The sequence below is a fragment of the Aulonocara stuartgranti genome, assembly GCF_965226115.1.
Source record: "Aulonocara stuartgranti genome assembly, chromosome: 2".
Taxonomy (NCBI): domain Eukaryota; kingdom Metazoa; phylum Chordata; class Actinopteri; order Cichliformes; family Cichlidae; genus Aulonocara; species Aulonocara stuartgranti.
In genome coordinates, this window is record NC_138940.1 from 3,741,834 (window position 1) to 3,769,105 (window position 27,272).

At 41.5% G+C, this 27,272-nt stretch overlaps 2 protein-coding genes across 3 annotated transcripts; both read left to right on the forward strand.

Annotated features, from left to right (window-relative positions):
- Window positions 1–10,088: 10,088 nt before the first annotated feature.
- On the forward strand, window positions 10,089–11,544 carry LOC309689108 (uncharacterized protein). Its single transcript, XM_082505277.1, has 4 exons — window positions 10,089–10,163; window positions 10,295–10,639; window positions 10,766–11,110; window positions 11,376–11,544. The coding sequence occupies exons 1-4, from the start codon at window positions 10,121–10,123 to the stop codon at window positions 11,465–11,467; spliced, it is 825 nt and encodes a 274-aa protein (XP_082361403.1). The 5' UTR covers window positions 10,089–10,120; the 3' UTR covers window positions 11,468–11,544.
- A 10,066-nt stretch (window positions 11,545–21,610) lies between these two features.
- On the forward strand, window positions 21,611–26,891 carry LOC309689088 (uncharacterized protein). 2 transcript variants are annotated; one of them, XM_082505256.1, is made up of 6 exons: window positions 21,611–21,846; window positions 21,978–22,322; window positions 22,449–22,793; window positions 23,403–23,516; window positions 24,566–24,633; window positions 26,556–26,891. In XM_082505256.1, exons 1-6 carry the CDS (start codon window positions 21,804–21,806, stop codon window positions 26,700–26,702), a joined length of 1,062 nt encoding a protein of 353 aa, XP_082361382.1. In that variant the 5' UTR covers window positions 21,611–21,803; the 3' UTR covers window positions 26,703–26,891. The 2 variants fall into 2 exon arrangements, with proteins under 2 accessions (XP_082361382.1, XP_082361383.1); XM_082505257.1 differs by having other exon boundaries at window positions 24,569–24,633.
- The last annotated feature ends 381 nt before the right edge of the window (window positions 26,892–27,272 follow it).

Sequence of the window (27,272 nt, forward strand, 5' to 3'; positions counted from 1 at the left end):
ATCGGTTTTCATCAAGAAGATTTTGCTCACCGCAAGAGTCAGTGAGCACTTGCAAAGGGAGTCCTGGTTCAGACAAATGGTACTAGCGAGCAGAATAATAACTGATCCCTAGAACCACCTACCAGTAGTCCACTCTTACTGGGAGAAATACTTCTTTTTTTGGTGCCCCCAGATAGGTGGAAACAAAATTACTGGGTTGGCTGCAAGAACGGAAAATTCTAGCCTCAATTCTTCTCTGCGTAGCCTTCCTTTCAAGCCATGACGCTACTATGCCCTTGGGAATGATAGAACTTGAATTTTCTCTCTTGCAAGATTGGCTCACTGTGAGAGTGCTACATGCCCCCCAACCCCCCTGGCCCTTGATGCCAAACACATAATTGATTTATTGGATTTGCTAAAAAACAAACAAACACCCCCCCACCACCACAAGAAAAAAAAAACAGAAAAGACACACTAAGACCTGGGTGTTAGCCCAACTGCCACAATTGCTTCTCTGTATTAAATTTCACACTGTGAAAACTCAAATAGATCTAACATAAAATAGAAGACCAGAGGAGGATTTTAATTATTCTGGTAATATTCCATGAGCTAATAGTAGGGATGGGTACCGGTATCAGGTGCCATGATGGCACCGGTTCTGACATAAATGGTAGTAACCAGACCGAAAAGCAGCGCACATTTCGGTGCTTTATTTCGGTGCTTTTTTTTCCTGAGATGTCATACACTTTGAATTCTAGCCAATCATTTTACGTTTCCGAGGATAGGCGGGCCCAGGTACGTACGTTCTTTTAGAGCAGAGCTACAGATTAAAAATGCCCAAGGCGAAGCGGTCAAAAGTCTGGCTGTACTTCACAGCAAAAGATGGAAACTCAGCAGCAACAAGTGCTTTAAGCTGATACTGTGATACTGTCAAAGGAGGTAACACCTCGAATCTGATGAAACACCTGGCGACGTATAGCGTTTTTTTTAAAAGCCGAAAAAAGCTCCGTATTTGATAGCTTGCTGCGAGACCTCACACCGAGCACATCTACTGCAGGTGTGGTGCCTGTTATCGGACCCGGAGTTAGCAACTATGATAAATCAAAGGAATTTATATTTAAACAGGTGTAATTTGATACCATATGGTCTTGATACAATGATACCCAAACGCTACAATGACAGTCTTACCGCTTTTGCATTTCATTAAATACTTATTAATGAAATTTGAACTCCTGTTATGGAGGTTAGACATGCTTTGTACCCGTCTATAACCATTGTTCTTACACTATACCTGGCTAAAGTAAAGTAACTACACACTTCAGGTCTGAACTTTGACACCAGGGCACCTGCTCCCCCTCACTATTCAGCCCTTCACCTCTTCTGTTCAGGCTTGAAAAATGTTTGATTCGGTTGTTCTGCTCTGGATTTCATTCTTTAATTGCTTTGATTAGTTTTCCACACTTGGGACTCTCTGTGCAGTTCAGCTAGTTGTCTCGCTGCAGAGCAAGCAACCTAACCAGTGTGCCATGCACCACAAATGTCAAATTAATAATAACTAATCATTAAATTCAAAGTAGTCTATAAACACATAGTAAGTGAAAAAGATGAAAGTGAAAAAACACTAAGTGGATCATGGTAAGCGTCTAGCAGCCTAAGAAATAACAGCCTAACTAAGGAAGGATTCAGGGTCACCTGATCCAGTCCTGACTATGAGCTTTATCAAAAAAGAAATTTAAAGCCTAATCTTGAAAGTAGAGTGGATGTGTGACAGGTTACACAGCAGAGGGGCCTGAAAGCTGAAGGCTCTGCTTCCCATTCTACTTTTAATTGTCAAGGTCTGACTGTGTGGCAGGCAGGATGAGGACCAAAGTGCAGGACTCTGGAGAGATAACGTGAACTTAAGCAGCTGTATTGCTGAGAACTACAAACTAAAATACAAAACACTGAAGTCTTGGCATGGCAAGGCATGAATCGGGTACTAGATACTAGACACAGGATAAGATGGTAACTGACTATTCAAGAACTTGTATGTGAATAGAACTATTTTAAATGTGAGTCTAGATTTAACAGGGAGCCTATGAAGAGAAATATGCCAGTACTTAAGCTTAAATTTCAAAACTTACATTTAACTACTGATTTTATCTACTGTTCTGATTTTATCTGTTTTGATTTTATATACTGTTGTTTGTTTGTTTGTTTGTTTGTTTGTTAATTAGTTAGTTAGTTTATTTGCTTGTTTTATTCAATTTTAAATCATGCTTTTTATTTGTTCTTGTTTCTAATGTCTCTGTAAAGCACTTTGAATCACCTTGTTGTTGAATTGTGCTATACAAATAAACTTGCCTTGCCTTGCCTTACTCTTGCTGTAACACTTTTGATCAACTGAAGGCTCTTCAGGGAGTTTTTAGGACCAGTCGCTTCAGCCTGATGATAATACATTACAACAGTCCAGGTTAAAAGTAAATAAATACAGGAACTAGTTTTTCAGCATCACTCTGGGAAAAGATGTTTCTAATTTTGAAGCTATTGCAAAAATGCAGGAAAGCAGTCCTCTGTATTTGTTTAATATGCACATATCTTGGACATATCCTTGTCAAAAAGAACGTCAGGATTCCTCACAGTATCACTGGAGGTAAAGGTAATGCCATCCTGATTAAGTATCTGGTTAGACAAGATTTTTAGGGATGAGTACAATAACCTCAGTTTAATTCGAAATTAGAAGCAGAAAATTAGAGGTCACCTGTTCTTTATGTCTTTCAATTCAAGTCAATTCAATTGGAATCCCATCCAAATATAATTTACCACAATAGTATCAGAAGGCAACAGAAACAGAGATGTGTCTACAGTCTGTCCAAAACTATAACAAACGTATCTGAGTTGGGATGTACAATGTGCTGTTTGTTACATCAGCTGCTTGTTGTACAACTGGCCCCACAAGGAAAAAACAGTTTCTGACCAACCAAAGCCAACTAAAGAGACAATGAAAGTGGACAGTATATCCTTGATTTAAAAAAACCCCCTCACAGTTAAAGCCAAGTGTAGCACAAAAGTGACCCCCTTAGTCGGATTTTTAGTTTTAGTCTTCGGTCTGATTCTATAACTAGTTAGCAAGCAAGCAAGCAAGCAAGCAATTTATTTATATAGCGCTTTCAGATCAGCCACAAGCTGAACACAAAGTGCTGTACACTTGACATGCCAAACATGATACATTGAGCATGTTAAAAAAAATGAGAAAAATAGTAATAATAATATAAGATAAGTAATATATATATAAACACATTTAAAACAATAAAATCAGCACATTAGATTAAAACAATAAAATCAGGGTCAGACTGTGTCATAAGCCAAAGAGTAAAAATGAGTTTTAAGACGTGTTTTAAAAGTGGACAGTGAAGGGGCCTCTCTAATGTGCTGGGAAAGATTGTTCCACAGATTAGGAGCAGCAATAGAGAAGGCCCTGTCCCCTCTGAGCTTCCTCTTGGACCTGGGTACCTCCAGGAGCAGCTTGTCAGCTGACCTGAGAGACCTGGGGGGTGAGTAAGGATGCAGAAGCTCAGAGAGGTAAGTTGGGGCAAGACCATTTAAACATTTAAACACAAACATGAGAATTTTAAAATGAACTCTAAGATATACAGGCAGCCAATGGAGTGAAGCCAGGACGGGAGTTATGTGCTCTCTTTTACGAGTTCTGGTTAAAAGTCGTGCAGCAGAATTTTGGACCAGCTGCAGACGAGAGAGAAGATGCTGACTAACTCCACAATATAGTGCATTACAGTAATCTAAACGACATGAAATAAAAGCATGGATTACCGTTTCAAGATGCGGCTGAGATAAAATAGGTCTTATCTTTGCCAAGCGCCTTAGATGATAAAAACTGGACTTGACAGTACCCCTAATTTGACTATCTAATTTAAAATCACTGTCCATCTTAAAACCCAGGTTTGTAACAACAGATTTAAAATACTCTGCCAGGGGTCCCAAATCAATAGTGGAGGGTTCACAAGGTCCACTAGGACCAAACAGAATGACCTCAGTTTTGCTGGAATTGCATCTTAGAAAGTTTAGGGACATCCAAGATTTAATGTCTTCTAGACATGCTAAAAGTGGCTTAATAGAGAAGGCATCGTTCTGCTTCAGAGGCAGATAGATCTGACAGTCGTCAGCATAGCAGTGGAAGGATATTCCATGCCTTCTGAGGATGGTTCCCAGGGGCTGTAAATATAATGAAAAAAGCAGAGGCCCTAAAATTGAGCCCTGCGGGACCCCAGACTGAAAAGTGGCAGAGGAAGACTCATACCCTAAAAAGTTAACACTAAAAGTTCTGTCGCAAAGATAAGACCTAAACCATTTCAAAGCAGTACCACGAATGCCTGCAAGATGGTGCAAGCGAGACAGTAAAATGTTGTGATCTACAGTGTCAAAGGCAGCTGTTAGGTCAAGGAGGACAAGAACAACATGATTGCCAGAGTCACAGGAAAGGAGGATATCATTAAAAACCTTTAAGAGTGCTGACTCCGTGCTATGCAAGTTTTTAAAACCTGATTGAAAGACCTCCAGGATACCATTCTCATTTAAAAAATCCATCAATTGGCAATGTACAATTTTCTCTAAGATTTTAGACATAAAAGACAACTTGGAGATAGGTCTGTAGTTAGCCAATACAGTGTGGTCCAGGGCAGGTTTCTTAAGCAAGGGTTGTACTACCGCATGCTTAAAATTAGCAGGGACTACACCAGATATTAAACTGCTGTTTATAACACTAAGAACAGCCTGGCCTATGCTAGGAAAAATCTCCTTAAAAAATTGTGGTGGGACAGGATCATTTGGGGAACCAGAGGGCCTCAGGTGGCCAACCACATCCTCTAAATAAGAAAGAGACACAGGCTCAAACTGGTTAAAAACAGCAGAGCAAGGGATCAAGACAGAGGGGTCAGACTCAGGAGAAGAAATGAGAGCCCACGTGGTTGCAACCTTCTCAATGAAAAAAACACATAAAATCATTAGACAGTTTATGAGAGGCCTCCAAACAGTCACTTTGTGGAGCATTTAAGACTAAGTCAATAGATTTAAATAACACACGTGGATTGTGACTGTTGGAGGAAATGATCTTTGAGAAGTATTTTCTTTTAGCCTCTTTGATTGCATCCTGATAGAGGCGCCAGCAGTCCTTTAGGATTTGAAGAGACACCTGCAGTTTGTCCCTCTTCCATCTGCGTTCAGCTCTACGACACTCCCTCCTCACAGTCCGAGTGGCGTCATTAAACCAAGGATCGGTTTTAGCCTTGGGCTTCCTGGTTTTTAATGGTGCCACAGAGTCCAGAATGGTTAGGCAAGAAGATTGAAACCAGGAGCTGAGGTTCTCTGTGTCCAAGGGAGTACGATCGGCGGGGATAGACAGCTGGTTAAAAGCAGTTGAGAACTGGGCAGCAGTGAAAGGGTTAATAATCCGACAGCGGCGAACAGGAGCACCGGTTTGAGCTGTAGTGCGTGAAAACACAGCATCAAATAATACAGCCATATGGTCAGAGAAAGCAGTGTCAGTCACTTCCACATTAGACACAGGTAGACTGTGTGACAAGACCAGGTCTAGTGTGTGTCCGTGTTCATGTGTGGGACCAGGTACGGACTGGACCAGATTAAAAGAGTCAATGAGGCTTAAAAACTCCTTCACCAGAGGTTTATCAGGACAGCAGACATGGATATTAAAATCTCCCACAATAAGAACATGATCGTAGTTGGGCATAATCCCAGCTAGAAATTCTGAAAAGTCATTTATGAAATTCTTATTGTATTTAGGGGGACGATAAATAACAGCAAAGAGCACAGAGTTAGAGCGATTAACTTCAAAACACGTGAGCTCAAAGCTGGAAAACGAGGGCTGTAAAACACACTGTTTACATTTAAAATCCTTTTTAAAAACAACCGCCGTACCTCCTCCTCTCCCTGATGTCCTTGGTGTGTTAAAATAGGAACAACCCGCTGGTAAGAGTTCAGATAAAGTACTGGACTCACCAGTATTAAGCCAAGTCTCCGTGACACACATGAAGTCTAGTTTCCAGGAGGTGAATAACTCATTCAGAATAAAAGATTTGTTCACCAGCGATCTGGCGTTTACCAGCCCAATCCTGACAGGAGCCGGGGATGAGGTAAAAACCCCAGCGGCACAGGGGGTCCGACACAGCGGCCTCAGATTGCGGAGGTTCGCCCGGCGCACGTTGAGCCGAGGGGGACAGGGGTCACGGAGGAGCGGCGCATCATCCTGGCAGACCACGGGGATGAGGCAGGAACCCACGGGGTCCAGGAAACGTCGGTGCACAAAAACTCCAGGAAATAATCTCTGTATTCCTTTGACGGTAGTGGGATGGTGTGCTAAAGAGATCTTGAGTTTAACCAGCCGACCACTGCGCCTACCCCGACGTCTACGCCGGGGAGGTAGCATGACTGCACGGCATGGGCAAGTTGGGATATGTGACAGCAACGGACACCATGAATTCTGACCTCCGTTAGAAAATGGAGCTGTATTTTGTCCAGAACTTCGGAGGTTCAGAAGCGATTGGCGATCGTACACCAGTAATGACCCGATTTCTTGAGTGACACACGACAGGAGCAATATAAAAATAAACAAAACTGACAGCGACAGACGAGCAGCCACGTACACCGGCGCCATCTTTTAGCTTTTAGCTTTTAGTTAGCTAACATAAACTGATGTAAGTCTATGGACCGCAACCAACCAACCTGATGATGTCACGTTCTGTACTGGCACAAGCTGGCCCTAAATACGTTTTAAAAACTTTAACTCTAAGCACTAATTTCTTAACTCCAGCTACACTGAGTATCTATGTCAGTTTATGAGAGAAGGGCTCATGTTGTAAATTAGCCTTTATAAATGAAGTGTTTCATGTCCACTTTAAGTGAAATCTCCTCAGTAACTCCATGTTTATATTAAAACCCCTAATCCATGGATCAACAGTTCCAAATGCAGATAAACACATCAATTAGTGAAGTTTAATCAGGATAAGATTACCTAATACTTTGCAGAAAAGTATGGCTATCAGCTGCAGTGTATGCACTTGACATTCGTCTCTTAGATGCACAGGACATTTTCCGTGTTTTAGCCAATCACTGTGAATTTCACTTTCTATATATTCATATAATTACCAGATGGTGTACATTAATCTAAAACATACATAAAAAGTAATAAAAACAAGTGAGACCATTATGTATAAACTAAAACTACAGAGGTGGTCTCTGGGACTCATCTTTTTAAAGCATTTTGTTGGCTATTTTAAAGTGTTACAGATTACAGTTGTTACTTTAGCACTGTTAAAAACTGTAACAGGGCTTAATGAAAGCAGTATTAGCTGCTGTCAGCTTTATTTAGCTTACTAAAGACAGTAACTAATGCAAATAGATGTAAGTGTTGTGTGTTGCTCCTAAAAATGATGAGCTATATGACGTGATACAAGTATTAGTAATGGAAGTGTGTTACTTTCAAATGATTGTTGACCTCAGAGTTAGAATTAAATACTAAGTTTAAGTCTAAGATCATTAGGCAGGACACATAGTAAGAACAAATAATAATTTTTTTTTTTTTTCTGCCTGTCCCATTTGGTTCTTTAGCCATCAGAATTGTTGTCTGAAGACCAACAAGGATACCCAATGGATTTACTTTGCCAAACGGATCATCGTGGCATTGCCGTATTGGTCCATTTGGTCGATCTTTGTTTTTATTATTTATTATATTTTGTTTTCAGATGTTACAGACGGGACAGACATCAGTGAGGGATAGGAAAGGGAGAAAGAAAGAGGAAGGAAAGGAAAAACAGAAGGGGAGAGGGACAGTGAGAAAGGGGGGGAGAAAAAAAATAAAAATCTCCTGGATCACCTGTTGCGAGAAGAATAGAAAACAAGCAAAAAAAACAAAAAAAAAACAAAGCAACATACTAAACACAACACCATCGCATTAATCTAGCTAAGTGTAAACAGCAGTAAATACTAAATATTCAATGTTGTTGTGCAGCACGCAGGACAGATGTGCTTCGAAGTAGCAGCCAAGAAAGGTGTAATTTGGGTCTACGAGCAGTGAACACCCGTGTGCATACCTGTGTGGATCAGCGCGCTTGTATTCCAAAGGTTTCTCCGTGTAACGATCTGCTAGGGAGTGTGGGGGGGCCACAGCCCCGTCCTCCAGGGCGTGAAGCAGGTGTGGAGGAGATCAAAACTCCAGACATCCAGAGGCCCCCAGAACACAAGAGACCAAGGAAGACCAACAGAGGGGCAGCCGCGCCACTGTCCCAGTAAGAGCTGAGGAGAGTCCCAGATGAGGGCTCACTCAGCAGCCGTGGAGCAGAAGCCAGGGGGAGTTGCAGTGACGCGCCCATGAGCTCCGCCGGCCGCCAGCTGTGCCTGAGTGACCGAGCCCCAGGCCGAGAGGCCGGTGGCACCCCACCCCCGAAGTGGCCCGAGCGAGCCCCAGGTTCCAGGCCCCGATAAGCGGCCGCCAAGGAGTGAGCCGGTGTGTACCTGGATGCCCATCCCCGGACACAAAGAACCACCAACGCACCGATGTCTGAGGGAGTCCACCACTGGCAGGGGAAGTGGTGGTGGGTGGAGATAGGCCTCCAAACCTTGGAGGGCCTGAGGTGTCCCCAGAGAGGTGGCGTCTGATACCCAACCTGACATATAGACACAGACATACAGGCACACACAGATACAAACATCCATTCCCACCCTCATGCTCTCATATGCACTTACTCCACACTCAACCAACGTGGAGACAGACATAAAGAGACGTTGTACACACGATCACACTCCCCAAGCGTACTCTGCAAACCAGGTCTAGGTACCCTTGCCCCTGGAGGGGGGAACTGCACCCAGACCCAGGTGGTGTTTCCCTTTTCCCTGCGGTGGGGGGAGGCAGACCGCCCCGACTCCGCAGCAGCAGGGAGGCCCCACACTCCAGACCGCAGTCGGACGGCCAACTCCTCCTAGCCCCCCCGCTCCAGCAGGCCGCAGAGAATGGGGGTGGGAGAAGACTCCAAACCTCCCTCATTGTAGTGTTGATGCATGTGTGTTCTAAGGTGCAATTAAAACCCAGGAGGGCATGGAGCTACCTGCCAGAGAGCAGCAGGTAAGCGCATAGTCCCTCCTGCTAGCCCTCAATGTCTACGTGTATTCAAAATTGAGAGGTGGGCAATGACGCCAGGGGTGAGGTTTACACCCTGATGGTAATTTGGACTCCGTGATTGTGCCCACCCCCAAGATCCTATATGTATGTGTAATGAGAGTGTGAGTAATGTGAATGTCTGAGTTGTGGGATAAAATTGAGGCAGAGGCAGCCAGAAGGGGACAGAGGGGGGGGGGGGGGGGGGGGGTAGCCTCCTCTGCACCCTGGTGACATACCCCTACTCCAAGGCCCTGCATGTGTGGGTGGTTGTGGTGGAGCGGGAAGAGGGAGGCAGCTGGAGATGGGGAGGGAAGGAAGGGAGGGGCAGGTAACCCCTCCCTGGGGCTCCCCCGCTGACCCCAGTAGGCACTCCCACACTCCGCGACCCGCCAGGGAAAGGGGGCCCAGGCCCATCCAGACCGGGGCCCAGTGCAGCAGCGCCTCCCGGCCCCACAGAGCCCGGGACAGTCCACCCAACCCCACCACAGAGAAAACTGCACCCACCCCACCATCCACTCATCTTCCAGACTACATAAGACAGTAAACGCCCAGGCTGAGATCTTCCTCCACCTCTCCTGTATCTCCCCCTCCTGCAGAGAGAGTTCCTGAAGAGAGGAAAGCTCCTGCAAGATGTGACCATCTCCCCCAGCAGTTGAAGAGCCCCCCAAGAACAAATAATAATTAAACATTTTATTACCTGTTATTGCACTTCATTAATTGTTATTACAATTAATATGACTGAACACCAGTAACAGTTTCTTATTTTAAATTTAAAAAAAATTGCATTTTGAAACATCAACCAGTCAAACAACAGTAAAATTACAAAAAAAAGAAAAAACACTTTCGAGGAAGTGTATTACCAGCATTTCAGCCAATCAGGATGATTTCTACTTGAAACACTTTGATGATCTTGTGACTAAACTTTCATTTAAGTATGAAGGCACCAACCGTGCAACACAAGCGTGTTTCACCACAATGATTGGAGTACAGACTGCTTTGATTCTTTTTACTACAATAGGTAAGTACAAGATGATCTAGTGTTGTCTACACAGATTTTAACAGGTGCAGTATAATGTAAAGACAATCGTATTTAAGAGGGAAGATTTGTAATGTTTACTGGTTTTGTCTCTTTTTGTCTTGTTTCTTCAGCTCTGATTCAAAGCACAGAGGCTGCCCACCAGATCCCTTTGATTGAAGTTGAAGTTGGTAAAAATGTTACTTTGCAGTGTCCGGTTACAGAGAAGGACGGCAAATTTTTTCACTGGTTTAAGCAATCCCCAGGATATATGATCCAGACAGTTGCTACAGGATCTTACACAAAACAAACACTGAGTGAAGAATTTAACAACGGTCGTTTCTCAGTATCAGAGGGGCAGACTCTGTATTTTCTTTCCATGAGAAATGTCCAAAAAGAGGATGAAGCAACATATTTCTGTCAGTATGGATCAGCTTATTCACAGACCTTTAATACAAGCGTCTACTTGGCTGTAAATGGTAAACTATGTGATATGTTCATTTCTTTCTACCTCACTTAGTAATCACAAATGCTTTGAGGAAACCTGGTATTATATTTTTAAATATTTTAATTCCATTATCACTGCTTTTTACTAAACAACCCAGGTCACAGTGAGCAGAAATCAGTTTACGTGAAACAAACTCCGGAGGCAGTGTCAGTCCACCCAGGCAGCTCCGTGACTCTCCAGTGTTCACTTTTCTCCAATAACAACGAGAACAGAAGCGAGTGCCCAGATGAACACAGAGTGTACTGGTTCAGAGCAGGATCAGGACAATCCCACGCCACGATTATTTACACTCACAGAAACTACAGTCAAAAACAAGAGAGACGGCGTTGTGTCCACAGTCTGTCCAAAACTATTCAGAACTCCTCTGATGCTGGGATCTACTACTGTGCAGTGGTCACATGTGGAGAGATCGTGTTTGGCGAAGGAACTCAAGTGGAGACAAGTATGTGGTCACCGATTTTCTTTTTTTTTTTTACAACTAAACAAGTAAAGCAAAAAATCAAATTTGAACTTTGCAGCAATAATTACTTTATGTTGTTTATTATGAACTATTTAATGAGTCTTTAAAATTCACTCCTTCTGTGAAATTACTTTTTTTTTTCGGCAAATTTACATAAAATATGTGAAGTAAATAGTTTGCTTTCTGATTTTGCTCTGGCAGAAATATAAAATAATATAATATAATATCTGTGCTTTTTTGATTCCAGGACAAAAATGGGACCCTGTGATCATTGTACTTGGGACGCTGTTGGCTCTCTGTGTAATTGTCATTGCAGTCCTTATTCTATCAAGAGATTGATGGTTTCTTTTCTTTTTCATCTTCAGTTAAGCACCCAGAATATCTTTATCTAGAATACAGAAATCATTGTATAGCTCAAAGGCAGAATTTACTAACAGTACTGTCATAATATGTATTATTACATTTTAATATCTGCAAAAAATAAAAACGAAAAACAAAAAGAACAAAATGCATGCATTTAAGCATCCTGAACAATTTCACAACATCGGCTTTGTGTTCTTCTTCACATTGAACAGGTCAGCTATTATGTATCGCTTTCAGGTTCATACTGTGGAATAACAATTACTTTTTAACTGTGCATGGCTGTGCATATCTGAATCAATGACAGTTCCATAAGAATAGAAACATGTTTTTAAAAATATATACATATTATAACCGCAGCAAACTCTATCGCTTATCATTATTTTTGTTAGACTGCAATGTTTCAGTCCAGGTGACCTTCGTCAGGTAAGGTGAAACTATTTTCACACAATTACTTAATTAATTGATTCCCATTTACCAAGGCAGAATACAATCAAACAATTTAGAAATAATAACTATTAGGCACATCACAGGTGTGTAGTATTGGTCAAATAATTTAACTGAATAACAACATTAGTTTTGTAAACAACCCTGTAGAAACCAAAAGGAAAGAAATGAGAACACACCTATTTTTAACTTACAGATCCAAAGAAGGACCAAAAATATCAGAAATTCTAAAAAACTAAAATTTAAAAATTAGTTTGTATCTGTGCTAAAAACTCTCTTTCATCTACTCCATGATGTGCACTATTAAAAATAATGCAGTTTGTTTGGGTGACAAAGTCCGCAAAGAAAATATCCAGGAAGCCTCACTTCTGTTCAATAATAAATTATGGTCTCCTTCCCTAGATGGTGCTGGACTGGGCTCAATGCTAAATAATCGTAAGGACATTATATCATGTTTTATGTCATTAAAGTGGGCTGCTAATGGAAAGCTTCTTTCAAGCCAGTAAATCACACTTGTATGTTCACTTGTTCTCTGTTTCAATTTTTTCACTCTTTTACCTCAATACGTTCTTTTGCTAGTGTTATGATTCTGGGCCCAATTTCCACATCTGTAATTTCCATTAAAATTAAGACTTAGAAGTGTCTGACACAGGACTGTCTCGAGTTATCATAGGGCTTCCATGTAGCCATGTCTGCGGTGTACATTTTAGGACATCATCAGGTCTCAAGAAAAAAGTTGTCAGGTATCAGACAAAAAATGTCAGGTCTCAGTTCTCAAGAAAAAAGTTGTCAGGTATCAGACAAAAAATTGTCAGGTCTCAGTTCTCAAGAAAAAAGTTGTCAGGTATCAGAACACAAGGTACCAAAGAGAAAATCTTCCTGCAGGTGGCGATGTTGTCATGTCCCACCCAGTGTTGCCAACTTAGCGACTTTGTCGCTATATTTAGCGAGTTTTCAGACCACCTTAGCGACTTTATTTCTGAAACGCAACTAGCGACAAATCTGGCGACTTTTTCTGGCGTTATTAGAGACTTATTTATGACGACTTTTTGACGTGAAAGCGCGTATCGCTCTTACTCTCAATAAGCAGCGGGTGCTGCGGTGGGCACCTCGCCCGTGCCAAAGCGCTCACAGGTGGAGGATAGCCCTCCCCAGCTGCTAATAGGGCAGGGCTCCTGCACTGACTGTAGCGCAGTCAGTTCTTCTTTTACTGGTATGCTGTTTTGTGGACCATAAAGTTTAAAACTACACACACACACACTAACTCCACCAGAGTGCCTGTTTCGGGTCACTTATGCCGGTCCAAGCCCGGATAAAGGAGCAGGGTTGGAATTGTGACATTAAAAAAACAATAATTGCTAAAAGAAATTTAATTTGTAGTTCTAAATAAATTCTAAATGCATTTAAGATGTTTTTTACTGACTTTATGCCTCTAACACGATGTTATTTCTCTCTCCAACAGCGTAGGTTACAATTACATTAGCATGACCAACTATGCAAATTAGGCGATGACATCACTTAGCGACTTCTTGCGACTTTTAGGACAGCCAATAGCGATTTTTCTTACTGAGGAGTTGGCAACACTGGTCCCACCCGAATTGATTTCCAGATACGTCATCAACGTGTGACAGTGGGAGAGCGTAAGGTCATTGACCTCACCGGAGTTTTACTGCGTTCAGGCTCCTAACGACACAAGGGCTGTATCCCAATTCAGGGTCTGCAGCCTTAAAGTGAGCAGCCTTAACGGTCCACAAGGGCCGCGTACTTAAAGGCCGGAAGTGAGAGGCTTGTGAAATGGGACGGTCTAGCCTCCGTCGCGCTGCCCTGGATGCCTAGCAACCATGACACTAACAGCTGGAAACGTTTCATACAGCTTTGTTTGACAGAAATGAAGGAGAAAATCTTTTGTTCATTCGTTTGTTTGTTTGTACATGAGCTTTGATTTGATAAGTATCTGAGGCTGACTGTGAAATCATGATTATTGGGCTTCACTTCTGTATTGAACAGTCATTTAAGATTACCTAGTAAATCTCCAGCTGCCTCCCTCTTCCCGCTCCACCACAACCACCCATACATGCAGGGCCTTGGAGTAGGGGTATGTCACCAGGGTGCAGAGGAGGCTACCCCCCCCTCTGTCCCCTTCTGGCTGCCTCTGCCTCAATTTTATCCCACAACTCAGACATTCACATTACTCACTCTCTCATTACACATACATATAGGATCTTGGGGGTGGGCACGATACACGGAGTCCAAAGTACCATCAGGGTGTACACCTCACCCCTGGCATCGTTGCCCACCTCTCAATTTTAAATACACGTAGACATTGAGGGCTAGCAGGAGGGACCATGCGCTTACCTGCTGCTCTCTGGCAGGTAGCTCCAAGCCCTCCTGGGTTTTAAATGCACCTTAGAACACACATGCATCAACATTACAATGAGCAGGTGGAGGGAGGTTCGGAGTCTTCTCTCACCCCCATTCTCTGCGACCTGCTGGAGCAGGGGGGCTAGGACTAGGAGGAGGAGTTGGCCGTCCGACTGCGGTCTGGAGTGTGGAGCCTTCCTGCTGCTGCGGAGTCGGGGCGGTCTGCCTCCCCCCACCGCAGGGAAAAGGGAAACACCACCTGGGTCTGGGTGCAGTTCCCCCCTCCAGGGGCGGGGGCACCTAGACCCGGTTTGTAGAGTACGCTTGGGGAGTGTGATCGTGTGTACAACGTCTCTTTATGTCTGTCTCCACGTTGGTTGAGTGTGGAATAAGTGCATATGAGAGCATGAGGGTGGGAATGGATGTTTGTATCTGTGTGTGCCTGTATGTCTGTGTCTATATGTCAGGTTGGGTGTCAGGCGCCACCTCTCTGGGGACATCTCAGGCCCTCCAAGGTTTGGAGGCCTATCTCCCCCTACCACCACTTCCCCTGCCAGTGGCGGACCCCCTCAGACATCGGTGCGTTGGTGGTTCTTTGTGTCTGGGGGTGGGCGTCCGGGTACACACCGGCTCACTCCTTGGCGGCCGCTTATCGGGGCCTGGAGCCTGGGGCTCGCTCGGACCACTTCGGAGGTGGGGTGCCCCCGGCCTCTCGGCCTGGGGCTCGGTCACTCAGGCGCAGCTGGCTGCCGGCGGAGCTCACGGGCGCGTCACTGCAACTCCCCCTGGCTTCTGCTCCGCGGCTGCTGAGTGAGCCCTCATCTGGGACTCTCCTCAGCTCTTTCTGGGACAGTGGCGCGGCTGCCCCTCTGTTGGTCTTCCTTGGTCTCTTGTGTTCTGGGGGCCTCTGGATGTCTGGAGTTTTGATCTCATCCACACCTGCTTCATGCCCTGGAGGACGGGGCTGTGCCCCCCCCCCACACCCTCTAGCAGATTATTACATGAAGGAACCTTTTAAAAAAACAAAAAACAAGCGCGTCCATGCTCACAGGTGTACACACGGGTGATCACACCCACAAACTACACCCTTTTTGGCTCCTACCTCAAAGCACACTGTGTTCTGTTGATCTTATGTGCTGCACAATAATGTTTAACATTTAGTATTTACTGTCATATTCCCATATATCATTGTGATGTTGTTTATTCTATTACTCTTGTTCTCTTCTGCTTGCTTTCTTTTTTCTTTCTCAGCAGGTGATCCAGGTGATTGATATATGCATTTTTTTTCTCTGCCCGTTCTGTTGGTTTTTGTCTTTTGCCCTTCTCCCCCGTCCCTCTTCTCAGCTGTTTCTCTTTCCCTCTTTCTTTCTCCCCTTCTTTCCCCCAGTCAAGTCTGTCCCGTATTCAGTAAGTGAAAATAAAATAAACAATAAAAGGTGAATCAAATGGACCATTACGGCAAGGCTGGGATGGTCAGTTTGGTAAAGTAAATCCGTTGGGCATCTTTCTTTGCCTTTAGACAACAATTCTGATGGCAAAAGAGCCAAACGGGACAGGCCAAAAAAAAAAAAGATTACCTAGTAAATAACAATTAGCTAATGTTGTTCATGAGACTAAAGTCATCTTACTTTGGAAATGTAAATATAATATGGCCAATATTAAAGTTGTAATTTCAATCATTATTAGTTATTACAGCAGTGAATGAACTCTGTTTAAAATACTGAGCTTCAGTAAAGATTCAAGCTGCATTTATTTATATTATTTATATTTCCTGTCACCTTAAATCTTCACTCAAAGACAGGTTTCTTTGACACAGTATATATAACTGTGTTATATATATGAGAGACAAATATTGTTCTTTTAATATGTTGGCATTACTAAATTTGTCTCAGTAGTTAATTTAATTATCCATAAAATCATCACATTCTCTGTAAGATTAAGGTCAACTATTGAACGGCGTATATTTTAAAGTAAAGGCTTTAAAACCAAGTTAGTACAAACGTCACTAATGTCACATAACTTTGCCGACATTTGGCCAACAGTAATGTTTTAATGTTCTTCGTTATTAAACATTCGCACATAAATAAGTAACATAATATTCAGTACTTACTTTTAAAAGTTTACTCTTCGGCCGCCCCTCTTCCGCCGTTTTTTTTTCCAGGAAAATTATCCACACCCACCGCCGCGCTATGCATTCTGGGATATGTTGGGCCACGAAGTCTACACCGCCACATCCTTAAAATTCAATGAAATGAAGGACGCATTTGAGGACCGCATTTCGAGCAGCCTTCGAATTGGGACAGCCTTCGTCGTGTCGCTGTGACGTAATCGGCCTTAAAATGCGGCCTTTAAGGCTGCAGACGCTGAATTGGGATACAGCCAAGGCCTACCCGACCTTCTGAGGACCTGGCCCACATAGACCGCGAAGGCCGGGTCCTCAGGAGGATGCAGCCCATGAATTTGGACACGTCAATATGACATGTCCAAATTCATGGGCTGCCACAGTTGTGTTATATTAAGTTGCGGTTATGTTGTGAAAGTTACATATCAGAGAAGGAAAGCTAGTTTTGTACGAAACCAAATCAGTACTATTTTTGTCTGGCTAATTCATTCTAGCTAGCGACAGTATCGAAATGTGATTTTTTTGTTTTTTATTCGGAGATGTTTCTGTTTTATTAGGAGACTGTCTCACCCCAACATCGTCAGACTCGTGGCAGTTACCCGCACTGAGTCCTCCTTTTTGTTGGCAGCTGAATACATTCATGGCGCAACCCTGCAGCAAGTGCTTCACACAGACAGCTGCTACTCTAATAGTCTGTGTTATTGAAGGATTCGGCACTTCTTTTGGTTTTTTTTATCCATTTTTAGACAGCGATGAGATCGGCTACACACTCCACAGAAGCCCAGAGTTACTGTTAATATCAAAAATGTAACGCTGTCCTTCGAGATTTTGACATTTAAGACTGTGAGTGTAATGGATCTAAAACTGTTTAAATCTTCTTAGCCTGGTAACATGGAAACTTTAAAAACAGCAGCAGAAGGTTTCAGTAGTGTAGTCTAATTTATTCTTTTCATTTAATAATAATCCATATTATGTATAACAGCTACATTCACCCTGGAGAGAAACTAGTGAGGGAGGACCAAGCTGGGTTTCTGGGTCCAGAGGTTTGGAGAAACTTCTTCCCTTTCTTTCATCACAGCTGTCCTGTGCCAGAAGTTCTGTTGACCCGCTGAAAGAGGCATCATTTAAGAAACACCAGGAAGACTGAAGCTCATCGCATTGATCAAGCAGGACTCATGATCTTCACCAGCAGCTCCCTCACAGGGAAATCTTCAGCACTCGCCCCAGGAGATGGATAAACCCAGCATTTCATGAACACTGTGATGGAGACCTTTGGTTTGTGTAATGTTATAAATACTCGGATACTCCCCAGAGGCTCCGGACTTTTACATAAAGATATTATATTCAGTCCTGTAGAAAGTTATATATTTAAAAATATATGATCCTCTCTGGTTACTCTGGTATGAATAACTCTGCATCACTTTATGGTAAATGACACACTATCTGCAAAAAACTGTGAAAACTGTGACCTTTGACCTTCATCAGGTTTTATTTAATTGTGTTAGAGAAACTCAAATGTGCTCTTTTTACAGCTGAGTACATCAAGTGTTTAAAACGGAAGCTGTGCAGGTCTGAGATACAAACTGAGGTCCTGTTAATGCTGATATATAGTGACACAGTTACATGGGTGATTAATCCTTTTGTTTTTTTGTGTTTAATTTTATCAATAAAACAGCTGCAGCTTTCACTACAGCACATGTGGTACTTTAACCTTTGTACTGTTTTCATCAGGTCATTTTGCAGTTAAAAATTTAAAGATGCCGAGGAGCAGCTCAACAAAACCTTAAAAGAACTGAAGGCAAAAGAAAAGCAAGCCGAGGACAGGAGGGGATTCTGGAGCAGACTGCTGAGAAAGAACTGACCCAGCAGCATCGAGTTTGAGGACATCAATAGTTTCTTCCTCCTCTCTCCACCTTTCTTTCACCCCATCCTTCTTCTTGGGACGTTTGTTTGTTTTTTAAAAACTCTAATCTAAATACATGTACTGAAACACACAAATAAAATTGCCATAACTTGACCTCATGTTGCCTGCTTCTTTTCTTGTGTGTCTGTGGATGTAAAACAGTAACACACTTCCTGCTCTGTGTCTTTACTTGTAAATAAATGCAATATGTTTTCATTTTAAAATGCAGTGCAAAAAACTTCTGCTCTAAATCTTTTTTTTTTTAGCAAAAAGCTTTTTTTTGCCTGTTGTGGAAGTTTTCCATTTAAATAAAGCCTGCAGACGAGCGGTGAGCGGTAGCTAACATTCTTTAATCAAACACACAAAGAACAGACAACCAAGCTTGATGAAGTCCCTGCATGACCGCGGGACAGACGGTCAGCAGAGTCTCCCTGAGTCTAGCATGGCTCTCAGTTAAAAACCTTCTCCAGGAACAAAAGGCAGTACACAGCTGTTTCACACCTTAACACTAGAATTACTGAGCCTTTTTTCCCCCTGGTGCGAGTCCCTACTACTAGATTTACTAGCCCTGTGCAAATTTACGTAAATTCCACTGGCACTGCGTTGTCTTTACAGTCCCTGGCACAGCAGCTGCAGCAGCCTGCGTCTGTGCTAATATTTCCTTGTGCTACATGAATCGGCAACGAAGTTCCTGAGCTAGAAGACTCAGAAACAATCTTCTTTTGCCTGTCCACCCTGTACATGCCTTGTACAAAATGTAGGCATTCACCGCCGCCAGGTCCAGGATATTGTAGAAAACCGCTACTGACCACCTGCGTGTTGCTGCTCTTACGGAATACATCCGCACAAGTTGAGTAAGTTCACGCCAGACTTTATTCACCGTGCCCCATAACGGCGTTTTGCGCTGCAGCAGTCTGTGCGACAGTGACAGTGAAGTAAAGAAATTGTCTGTTGTGACGTTTCTCCCATCATCCAAAAACGGCTCCATCAGTTTCATGACCACGTTCTTGATCCCAAATTTGTCTGGCTTGGTTGCGATATACTGTGTGAATGGACAACGAACCTTGGTAGGGAACAGCTGTTCATCTATGGTCATGTGTTCTCCTGGAGTGAAACTCTTAGCACAGTTCTTGTTGAAGCGTGTCCAGATGTCGGAGATCACCGCAAATTTATCTGTTTTCACCCGTTCTGCCCGTGTGTCCTTGTCATCAAATCGAAGGTGTGGCATAATTGAAATGAATCTATCTCGGGGCATTGTCTCTTTGATTACTGGCACCAGAAATCTTTCTGACCAGCAATCCACAATGGCACCAACAGGACACATGATTGCTCTTACAAACAGGATTGAAATGAATGCCATCAGTTCATGAACTGACAAATTCCAGTCCGGCTCTATTCTGTGGGCTTGATGGAGCGTACACTCCCTGACGGTCTGCAGCTTTCCCACGTCTAACAGGCAAAGGAAGCTTTGGAGCGCACTTGTAATCTTACGTTGTCAGAAGATAAACAAATAGAGTATGGTAAATTTACATGGACCTCACTCTAAATGGGTTTATATAAATATCATATCGTTAGCTTCATAGCATAATTGCCTAAGTCATTTGACTAAGTCAATGACTTAGGCACTTATGCTATGAAGCTAACGATATGTAATATGGCAGTGACAAACCTTAGCAGACTCTGTGGGTCCAGCTTGTGCAGTGAAGCTGACAACTGAGACCTGACAGGTTTTTTGTCTGATACCTTATAGTGACAGGATCAATAACTCAAAGAAAAATAAGGACACTAAAACAAATCATCAGTTTAAGGAGATCACTTTTATGTTGTCTTTGGCTGCAACAATAAGTTTTATGTTAAAACCAGGGGCATACTGTTCACTGTCACTCTCTGTCTCTTTAGCAGTAATTGGCTTTTCGCTGTTTGGCTAGCTCCACTCAAACGGGGAAATCCAGCTGTTAGCCATAATGTTTGGGTTTATAAATAAGAACATTAGTGTTTCAGTGAAAACTGAAAAATAGAAGTAGAGAATTAGAGGTGGGAGGATCAGTCTAAATATTGAATACTGATCCATTCATGGTACTAGTATAGGATCAGTACTTTGTTTTTATCCTCTAAGTTCATGATGCAGTCCACTGAATTGTGTTAAATTAATGATCTCTTTGGAAATGACAAAAACAAATGCCTTAAGCTATGGAAAATGTTAGAACTCTTGTGTTCAGACATTTATAGCCCGACAGCACATTTTAACAACAAAAGTTGACTGAAAGTAGTTTAAAAACAGGCAGGTTTACATTAGATTTCCTAAAAGCCAGTGTCAAAATACATGTTTTGTGGTGTGTTTTGTTGTGTTAACGAATTATTCCGGAAAGTAAAAATCACTGATTCAGTAAAAGGACCAGATGTTGCAGTCCCTGATAATGCATTGCTTGAAATGGCGAGAATCTTTAGGGATGGCTGTTATGAGGAAAGGAAGCCCAGAAACTTTACGAGCAGAACACATTGTTGTGTGCCTCAACTTTCGCTCTTTTACCCAAGCTAATCTGCCATTCTTTGGGGGGAAATTAGATCTGATCTAGATTATCATATTAACATTTGGGACACATCGTCAGTAGTGGACCTTGGATTCATCGGGTGTTTCAGCCATTATCACTAGACGCTCTCACCCAAGGAGGCCCTGCCAGGGTTGATCAGGCCCTGGATGGTGTCACTGGTTTATGTGAATGTGTTATTTCCCTCAGTCTTTCTTCTGTTTAGTTTTCTACAGTTTATTTTCTCCTATCTATTCACTGCAACTGAGAATTAATACTTACCCCTTTAGCATTTATGGAGCCTCACTTCTTCAAAGGGATAGAAAAGGTGATAGAGAGAAGTAAGACAAAAGGGACTAGATAGGAGAGAGCAGAGAGGAGAGCCGGAAAGGGGGCGCCCGATCTGGCTTCCCACACCTCCCCGCCAGATCGGGCTGCTGGAAAGTAAAAATCACTGTTATTTAGTGGTTGTTAAAATCTGTTCAGAATTTGATGATAATTTAACTCATGAATCATGACACACTGCTCTCCCCTTCATAAACTGCCTTTATAGGTTTAAAGTATTGGTACTAGCATTTGTATCAAAAATACCGGCTTTATGTTTACTTGGTATCAGATCATTACCAAAATATGCAGTATTGCACAGCACTACTGAAAATGTTGCAGTCAGGGTTAAACAACATTATGATGATCACTGTCACAATAAACAAAATCTAAGTTGCAACCTTATCATGTCACAACTGACAAAATAAAAGAAAACACTAGCTAATGGTACGTATGCGTCTAAGAGTAACTCAAAATGGATCATGGATTTGCTGAACCTTGGAGGAGTGCATTTTCTGTGTTTCAGCCAATCATGATGATTTCCACTTTGTACACTTTGATGATCTTGTGAGTAAACCTTCATTTGGGTAGGAAGGCACCAACCGTGCAACACAAGCGTGTTTCACCACAATGATTGGAGTACAGACTGCTTTGATTCTTTTTACTACAATAGGTAAGTACAAGATGATCTAGTGTTGTCTACACAGATTTTAACAGGTGCAGTATAATGTAAAGACAATAGTATTTAAGAGGGAAGATTTGTAATGTTTACTGGTTTTGTCTCTTTTTGTCTTGTTTCTTCAGCTCTGATTCAAAGCGCAGAGGCTGCCCACCAGATCCCTTTGATTAAAGTTGAAGTTGGTAAAAATGTTACTTTGCAGTGTCCGGTTACAGAGAAGGAAGGCAAATTTGTTCACTGGTTTAAGCAATCTCCAGGATATATGATCCAGACAGTTGCTACAGGATCTTACACAAAACAAACACTGAGTGAAGAATTTAACAACGGTCGTTTCTCAGTATCAGAGGGGCAGACTCTGTATTTTCTTTCCATGAGAAATGTCCAAAAAGAGGATGAAGCAACATATTTCTGTCAGTATGGATCAGCTTATTCACAGACCTTTAATACAAGCGTCTACTTGGCTGTAAATGGTAAACTATGTGATATGTTCATTTCTTTCTACCTCACTTAGTAATCACAAATGCTTTGAGGAAACCTGGTATTATATTTTTAAATATTTTAATTCCATTATCACTGCTTTTTACTAAACAACCCAGGTCACAGTGAGCAGAAATCAGTTTACGTGAAACAAACTCCGGAGGCAGTGTCAGTCCACCCAGGCAGCTCCGTGACTCTCCAGTGTTCACTTTTCTCCAATAACAACGAGAACAGAAGCGAGTGCCCAGATGAACACAGAGTGTACTGGTTCAGAGCAGGATCAGGACAATCCCACGCCACGATTATTTACACTCACAGAAACTACAGTCAAAAACAAGAGAGACGGCGTTGTGTCCACAGTCTGTCCAAAACTATTCAGAACTCCTCTGATGCTGGGATCTACTACTGTGCAGTGGTCACATGTGGAGAGATCGTGTTTGGCGAAGGAACTCAAGTGGAGACAAGTATGTTTTAATGTCAGATCTTAAATCTCTTAAAATCATGACATTTTAGTCAATAACTGGGTAGATCTTAAATGTTTTCAAGGGAAATATAAATGCATTAAACTTCTTATATATCAGCAATATGGACATATACCAGGCCAACTCTAGTGTGATAAAATATATCATCATTGGCTGCATTTTTATTAGCTGTTCTAGTCTCTTTGGCTGGTAAATAACTACTGCATCATGTATTTAAACATTTTATAAAGAATAAATCATTTCCTATTTGTAATACTCACTCAATAAAATGTTCTCAAAAAATTGTTTTGCAGCCAAAAATATCTATTTTTTATGTTTTTACCTTTGGCTCAGTCTTAAAGTGTATATTTCTTTCTTTATTACTCTTCTTATATTTATTGCTCTCCTTTGCACTGAATGGAACTGGATCCTCATCGTCTCGTCTCTCTATATACTGTTCTGTATGTTGCAGAGATAACAAGAAAGTTTACTTTGACTTTGATGTGAAAAGTATTTTGGGGTTCACTACTGAACATTTTTCAGCAAGTTTTATGTTATGATTTCTTCAAATCTGGCGTGAATAATCATAAATATCATGTGTGTCTTTTCCAGAAGCAAAACTTGACCCGGTTGTCCTTGCACTAGGTGTGTTATTGGCCTTTAGTGTGACTGTGAATATCATCTTTGTATTCTGCAAAAGTCAGAGAGGGTTTAAAAATGGCAAAGGTACGTGCATTTCATTACATTACTTGAGTAACTAAAAATGTTTCCATGGTGTTTTGTATGAATTTTCCTTCAATTTTTGGAACCAGATGCATTTTAACCTTGGAATTTGAATGATTTACGCTGTTGGAAAGTTTCTCCTCATGCATACCGCGGACTAAATACAGAGAACTGGTAAATGGGGACCAGTTAAGATATCCTTAACCTTTTTCTTTTCTTTTGCAGCCTAGTGAGCTGTAAGATTAACTACTGACTGTAGCCATGCAGTAAAACACAAAAAACTTGCATGCATCGTGTTGTAACAAGTATTTACAGTTCAGCTAGTGTTACAGAAAATGCATGAATATACTTTTATATGTGGTTTGAGTTTGCTGCCAGTGAATGTAGATTAGAAAGCAGTCTATTGTACTTATAGCAATGGTATTATTATATTCAATTGACAATTTTAATTTCAATGTGATCACTTCTACTTTATTATATATAACAGCATCAAACCTGGAGACACTTCTTTAGGTAATTCTTGGTATATTGAGTATCTGAAATTAATCTGCCCATGCTGAATAATCTATGTCTCCATGTGCACACAGCTTAGATGTCATGCACATTTAAATTAATATTTATTAAAAACAAATTTGTTGTCCTTTGCATTGTGACATCTTTTTAGATTACTGGATTTTTAGGTCTGCTTTTATTCTATTGCTATTTTAACCTTACAGTATATGATTTTATCTGATCTTATATACTGTCTTTGAATGCTGTGTAGACAATGTGCTTTATTTGATTGGATTTTAGTGTCATTTTTACTTTGGCTATATATTTTAATGTGTAGCACTCTGGTTGTCTGCCTTGTATGAAATGTGATTTTACTGAACACACAATAAGTACAACTTTTATTTCAGTTCCATATTTAACTAGATACTTCACCTCTAAATGCAAGTTCAGGTGTCTGTACTTGAAATTAGATTTATTGTTAATATAAGGATGACATATTACAAAAGGAACACAAATCATATTCCCAACTTTGACTTTCTGAATCTTTTTGGTTTTCTCAGCAGGGACAAAGAATCCTTCTCACATTTCAGAAAATAACTTGTCAACTTTGGACCATTTAAATGTCGTGGTAAATATTCTACTTTTTCGCACATTACAATTCAACATTTTGTCTCTGAATTTTAATATGGCAGCGTTGACTTGAGCCCCAGATACATAGACCTAAAACCAGTTGGTGACCCTGTGGCAAACCACTGGTTGCTAGGGAAAATGTATATTCCCTGTCTGATTTGTGAGTCATTGCCGGAAGTTGTTGCCAAACACGAGGTGAAACTGGTCACAAAGAAAACCTCCTTGCAATAGAGATTGACAGACCACGTGATACTCGCGCATTGCATGCCGGGAACTCGTGGCAAAACAATCCAAGTACCGCCTCAAATGCAAGCATTTGCAGCACCGCAAAACGTTCATTCTCCGGTTCCAATACCTTCTTGCTTTTTTTTGTCCCCCAAAAAAGTTATGTACAAAACGAAGGAGAACAATGTCGGTCCGTACAAAGACAGACTTAATGAAAAGTCAAAGAAAAGATACGAGGAAAAAAATCAAACGAGTGAAAGGTTTAGACCCGTACGAGCACACAGAGGGACAAAAGACGTTAGCGTGCTGCCCAACTTTCACCACGCTCATATTTATAATTATACGGTTCTTGGAGTGAGTGCATACACTCGTGAAGTTTAGTAACTTCAGGTCACTGCAACAAGCCCAGGTACAGTTTACCGACGGATGGGTGCAGGACCTTGAAATGCACCGTGTAGAACGAAAGACCATCGTACGTATCATAAGTTTACCAGTCTCACAAATCGTCTTCATAAATACACATTCGTTAACCGTTTATTAATAGGACCTTTAAGCTCAACGGTAATTAATTAGTAGTGGAAATAATTTCTAATAATAAATAATACAGAAATGTAGCAGCGACAATAATATTGTATGCTGTAATCGCACTGGGCAATTAGTGATACAAAAAACCTGTTTTATCCTGTGAATAAAAGTATATGTTTTTGTCAATGTACCATGGTAATAACAGAAGCCAAACGCAATATTGTGTCAGGACAATTCACTATTTATGCACAATAAACAAAAGAGCGACCATTTCTGTTCAGCGCCAGACTTGCTTGTAACCTATATCACCAATTATGTTAAGAAAAATGACGTATTAACTACTACAAAACTCTGACCTTTGTGGGAATGCTTGGAGCAGACTAACCTGTGAGCTGGAGTGTTCTGGGACGTTATATTTGGTCTTTGAATGGCTGCAATCCAGGCCATGCGTCGCATCTTTGTTACTTCGGAAACATGGCTCGAACAATTTCTCTTCAACGACGTAATCCGATAACAACCGATCTCTTTACCCGTCGACTTCCCGTGGCTGTCATGCGACCGGCTATTGCAGTTAATAATACAACAGCTTCTTGCCATTTTTTATGTTTCTTTGTATCGCTGTGTAATGTAATTTCAATTGAAAGCCTGCGTGCGCTAGTACCTCTTGCCACGAGTTCCCAGAATCCTTTGCGGTTTTACCCCTGAATGACGTCACATTTTCAATCTCTATTGCTTTGGTCAGCACACAATTTGCATGAAAGTTGCGCTTTCTAAAGCATGTTGACTGCAACAATAAGGCAGTAATTTAGTAAGTAACCAAAGATGGCAACCAAAGCAATCACAAGGAGGTTTGTGGTGAGGCACTAGCTTTGACACCACTTTTACCTCGCTGAACAGTCGGGGAAGTACCCTAGTGATCGAAGTTTGCCTTAGGTTCGCTGACTGGTCTCTCAGGCTGAGTGATGGAGGCCTTAGCTAAAGCGCAATAATTTTTTTCTCCTTTCTTCAATCATATGTCGTCTCATAATAATCACTGCATCATATTTAGTTAATTTTATCTGCCATAGTCAATGTAAATGTTTTCTTCAGCCAGGCTGACAAGTATGTTGACAGAAGCCTTGTTTTTGTTTTGTTTTACTAAAATAAAAACTACATAATTGTTATTCACAGGATGGTGAGTCAGACGCAGTAAACTATGTAGCACTGAATTTCTCCTCAAGAAATCGAGTGAAGAAGAACAAGATGAAAGAGTCACCACAGGAGTGTGTGTACTCTGCTGTGAGACCATATAATCACGCATTGTCTCAAACATCTTAGTAGGCAGAGCAGGATTTGCAAGGAAAAGACAGCCTATATTTCTTTATGGTGGTTATTTTTAATCAAATATTTGGTTGTTAATGTTTATTATATTTGAAGTTAATCCTACGACAAATTTCAGCATGTGAGTTGTTGAAAACATTACATTACACATTTTTATGCTGTTAATGCTGTGTTAGCTTATAATAAAGTGGCTTTTGTAAAATTAATTGTACAACCTAAAATGCATTCCTATAAATGGCTAAATACTACTTGACCTTACACTACAGCAGAAGTAATAATATCATTTCACTCAGCAACTCAGTACTATATCAGTATTGCATTTTTTGGTGTAACTGTGGACGATCAATGAAGTGATTGAGGTCTGTCATGTAGCAAGCATTAATGTGCATATCAACAACTGATGGCTGCGGCTGCTTCGTCATATTTTGGGTGAGCTGTTTTTGTGTTTTATGATGTTACATGGTTATAGTCCTTTTAGTGCCATCTACAGGCTGTAATGCTCCTGACCCGTAATATACTATATTGGAGTTAATTAAAATTCACACCTCACACTTCTGGCCAAATATA

Bases quoted from the DNA above. Each gene is read 5' to 3' on its own strand.
- LOC309689088 (XM_082505256.1), top strand. From the start codon at position 21,804: ATGATTGGAGTACAGACTGCTTTGATTCTTTTTACTACAATAG. The intron at 22,323-22,448 runs GTAAACTATGTG...TAAACAACCCAG, and splicing joins CGTCTACTTGGCTGTAAATG to GTCACAGTGAGCAGAAATCA. The intron at 22,794-23,402 runs GTATGTTTTAAT...TGTCTTTTCCAG, and splicing joins AGGAACTCAAGTGGAGACAA to AAGCAAAACTTGACCCGGTT.
- LOC309689108 (XM_082505277.1), top strand. From the start codon at position 10,121: ATGATTGGAGTACAGACTGCTTTGATTCTTTTTACTACAATAG. The intron at 10,164-10,294 runs GTAAGTACAAGA...TTGTTTCTTCAG, and splicing joins GATTCTTTTTACTACAATAG to CTCTGATTCAAAGCACAGAG. The intron at 10,640-10,765 runs GTAAACTATGTG...TAAACAACCCAG, and splicing joins CGTCTACTTGGCTGTAAATG to GTCACAGTGAGCAGAAATCA.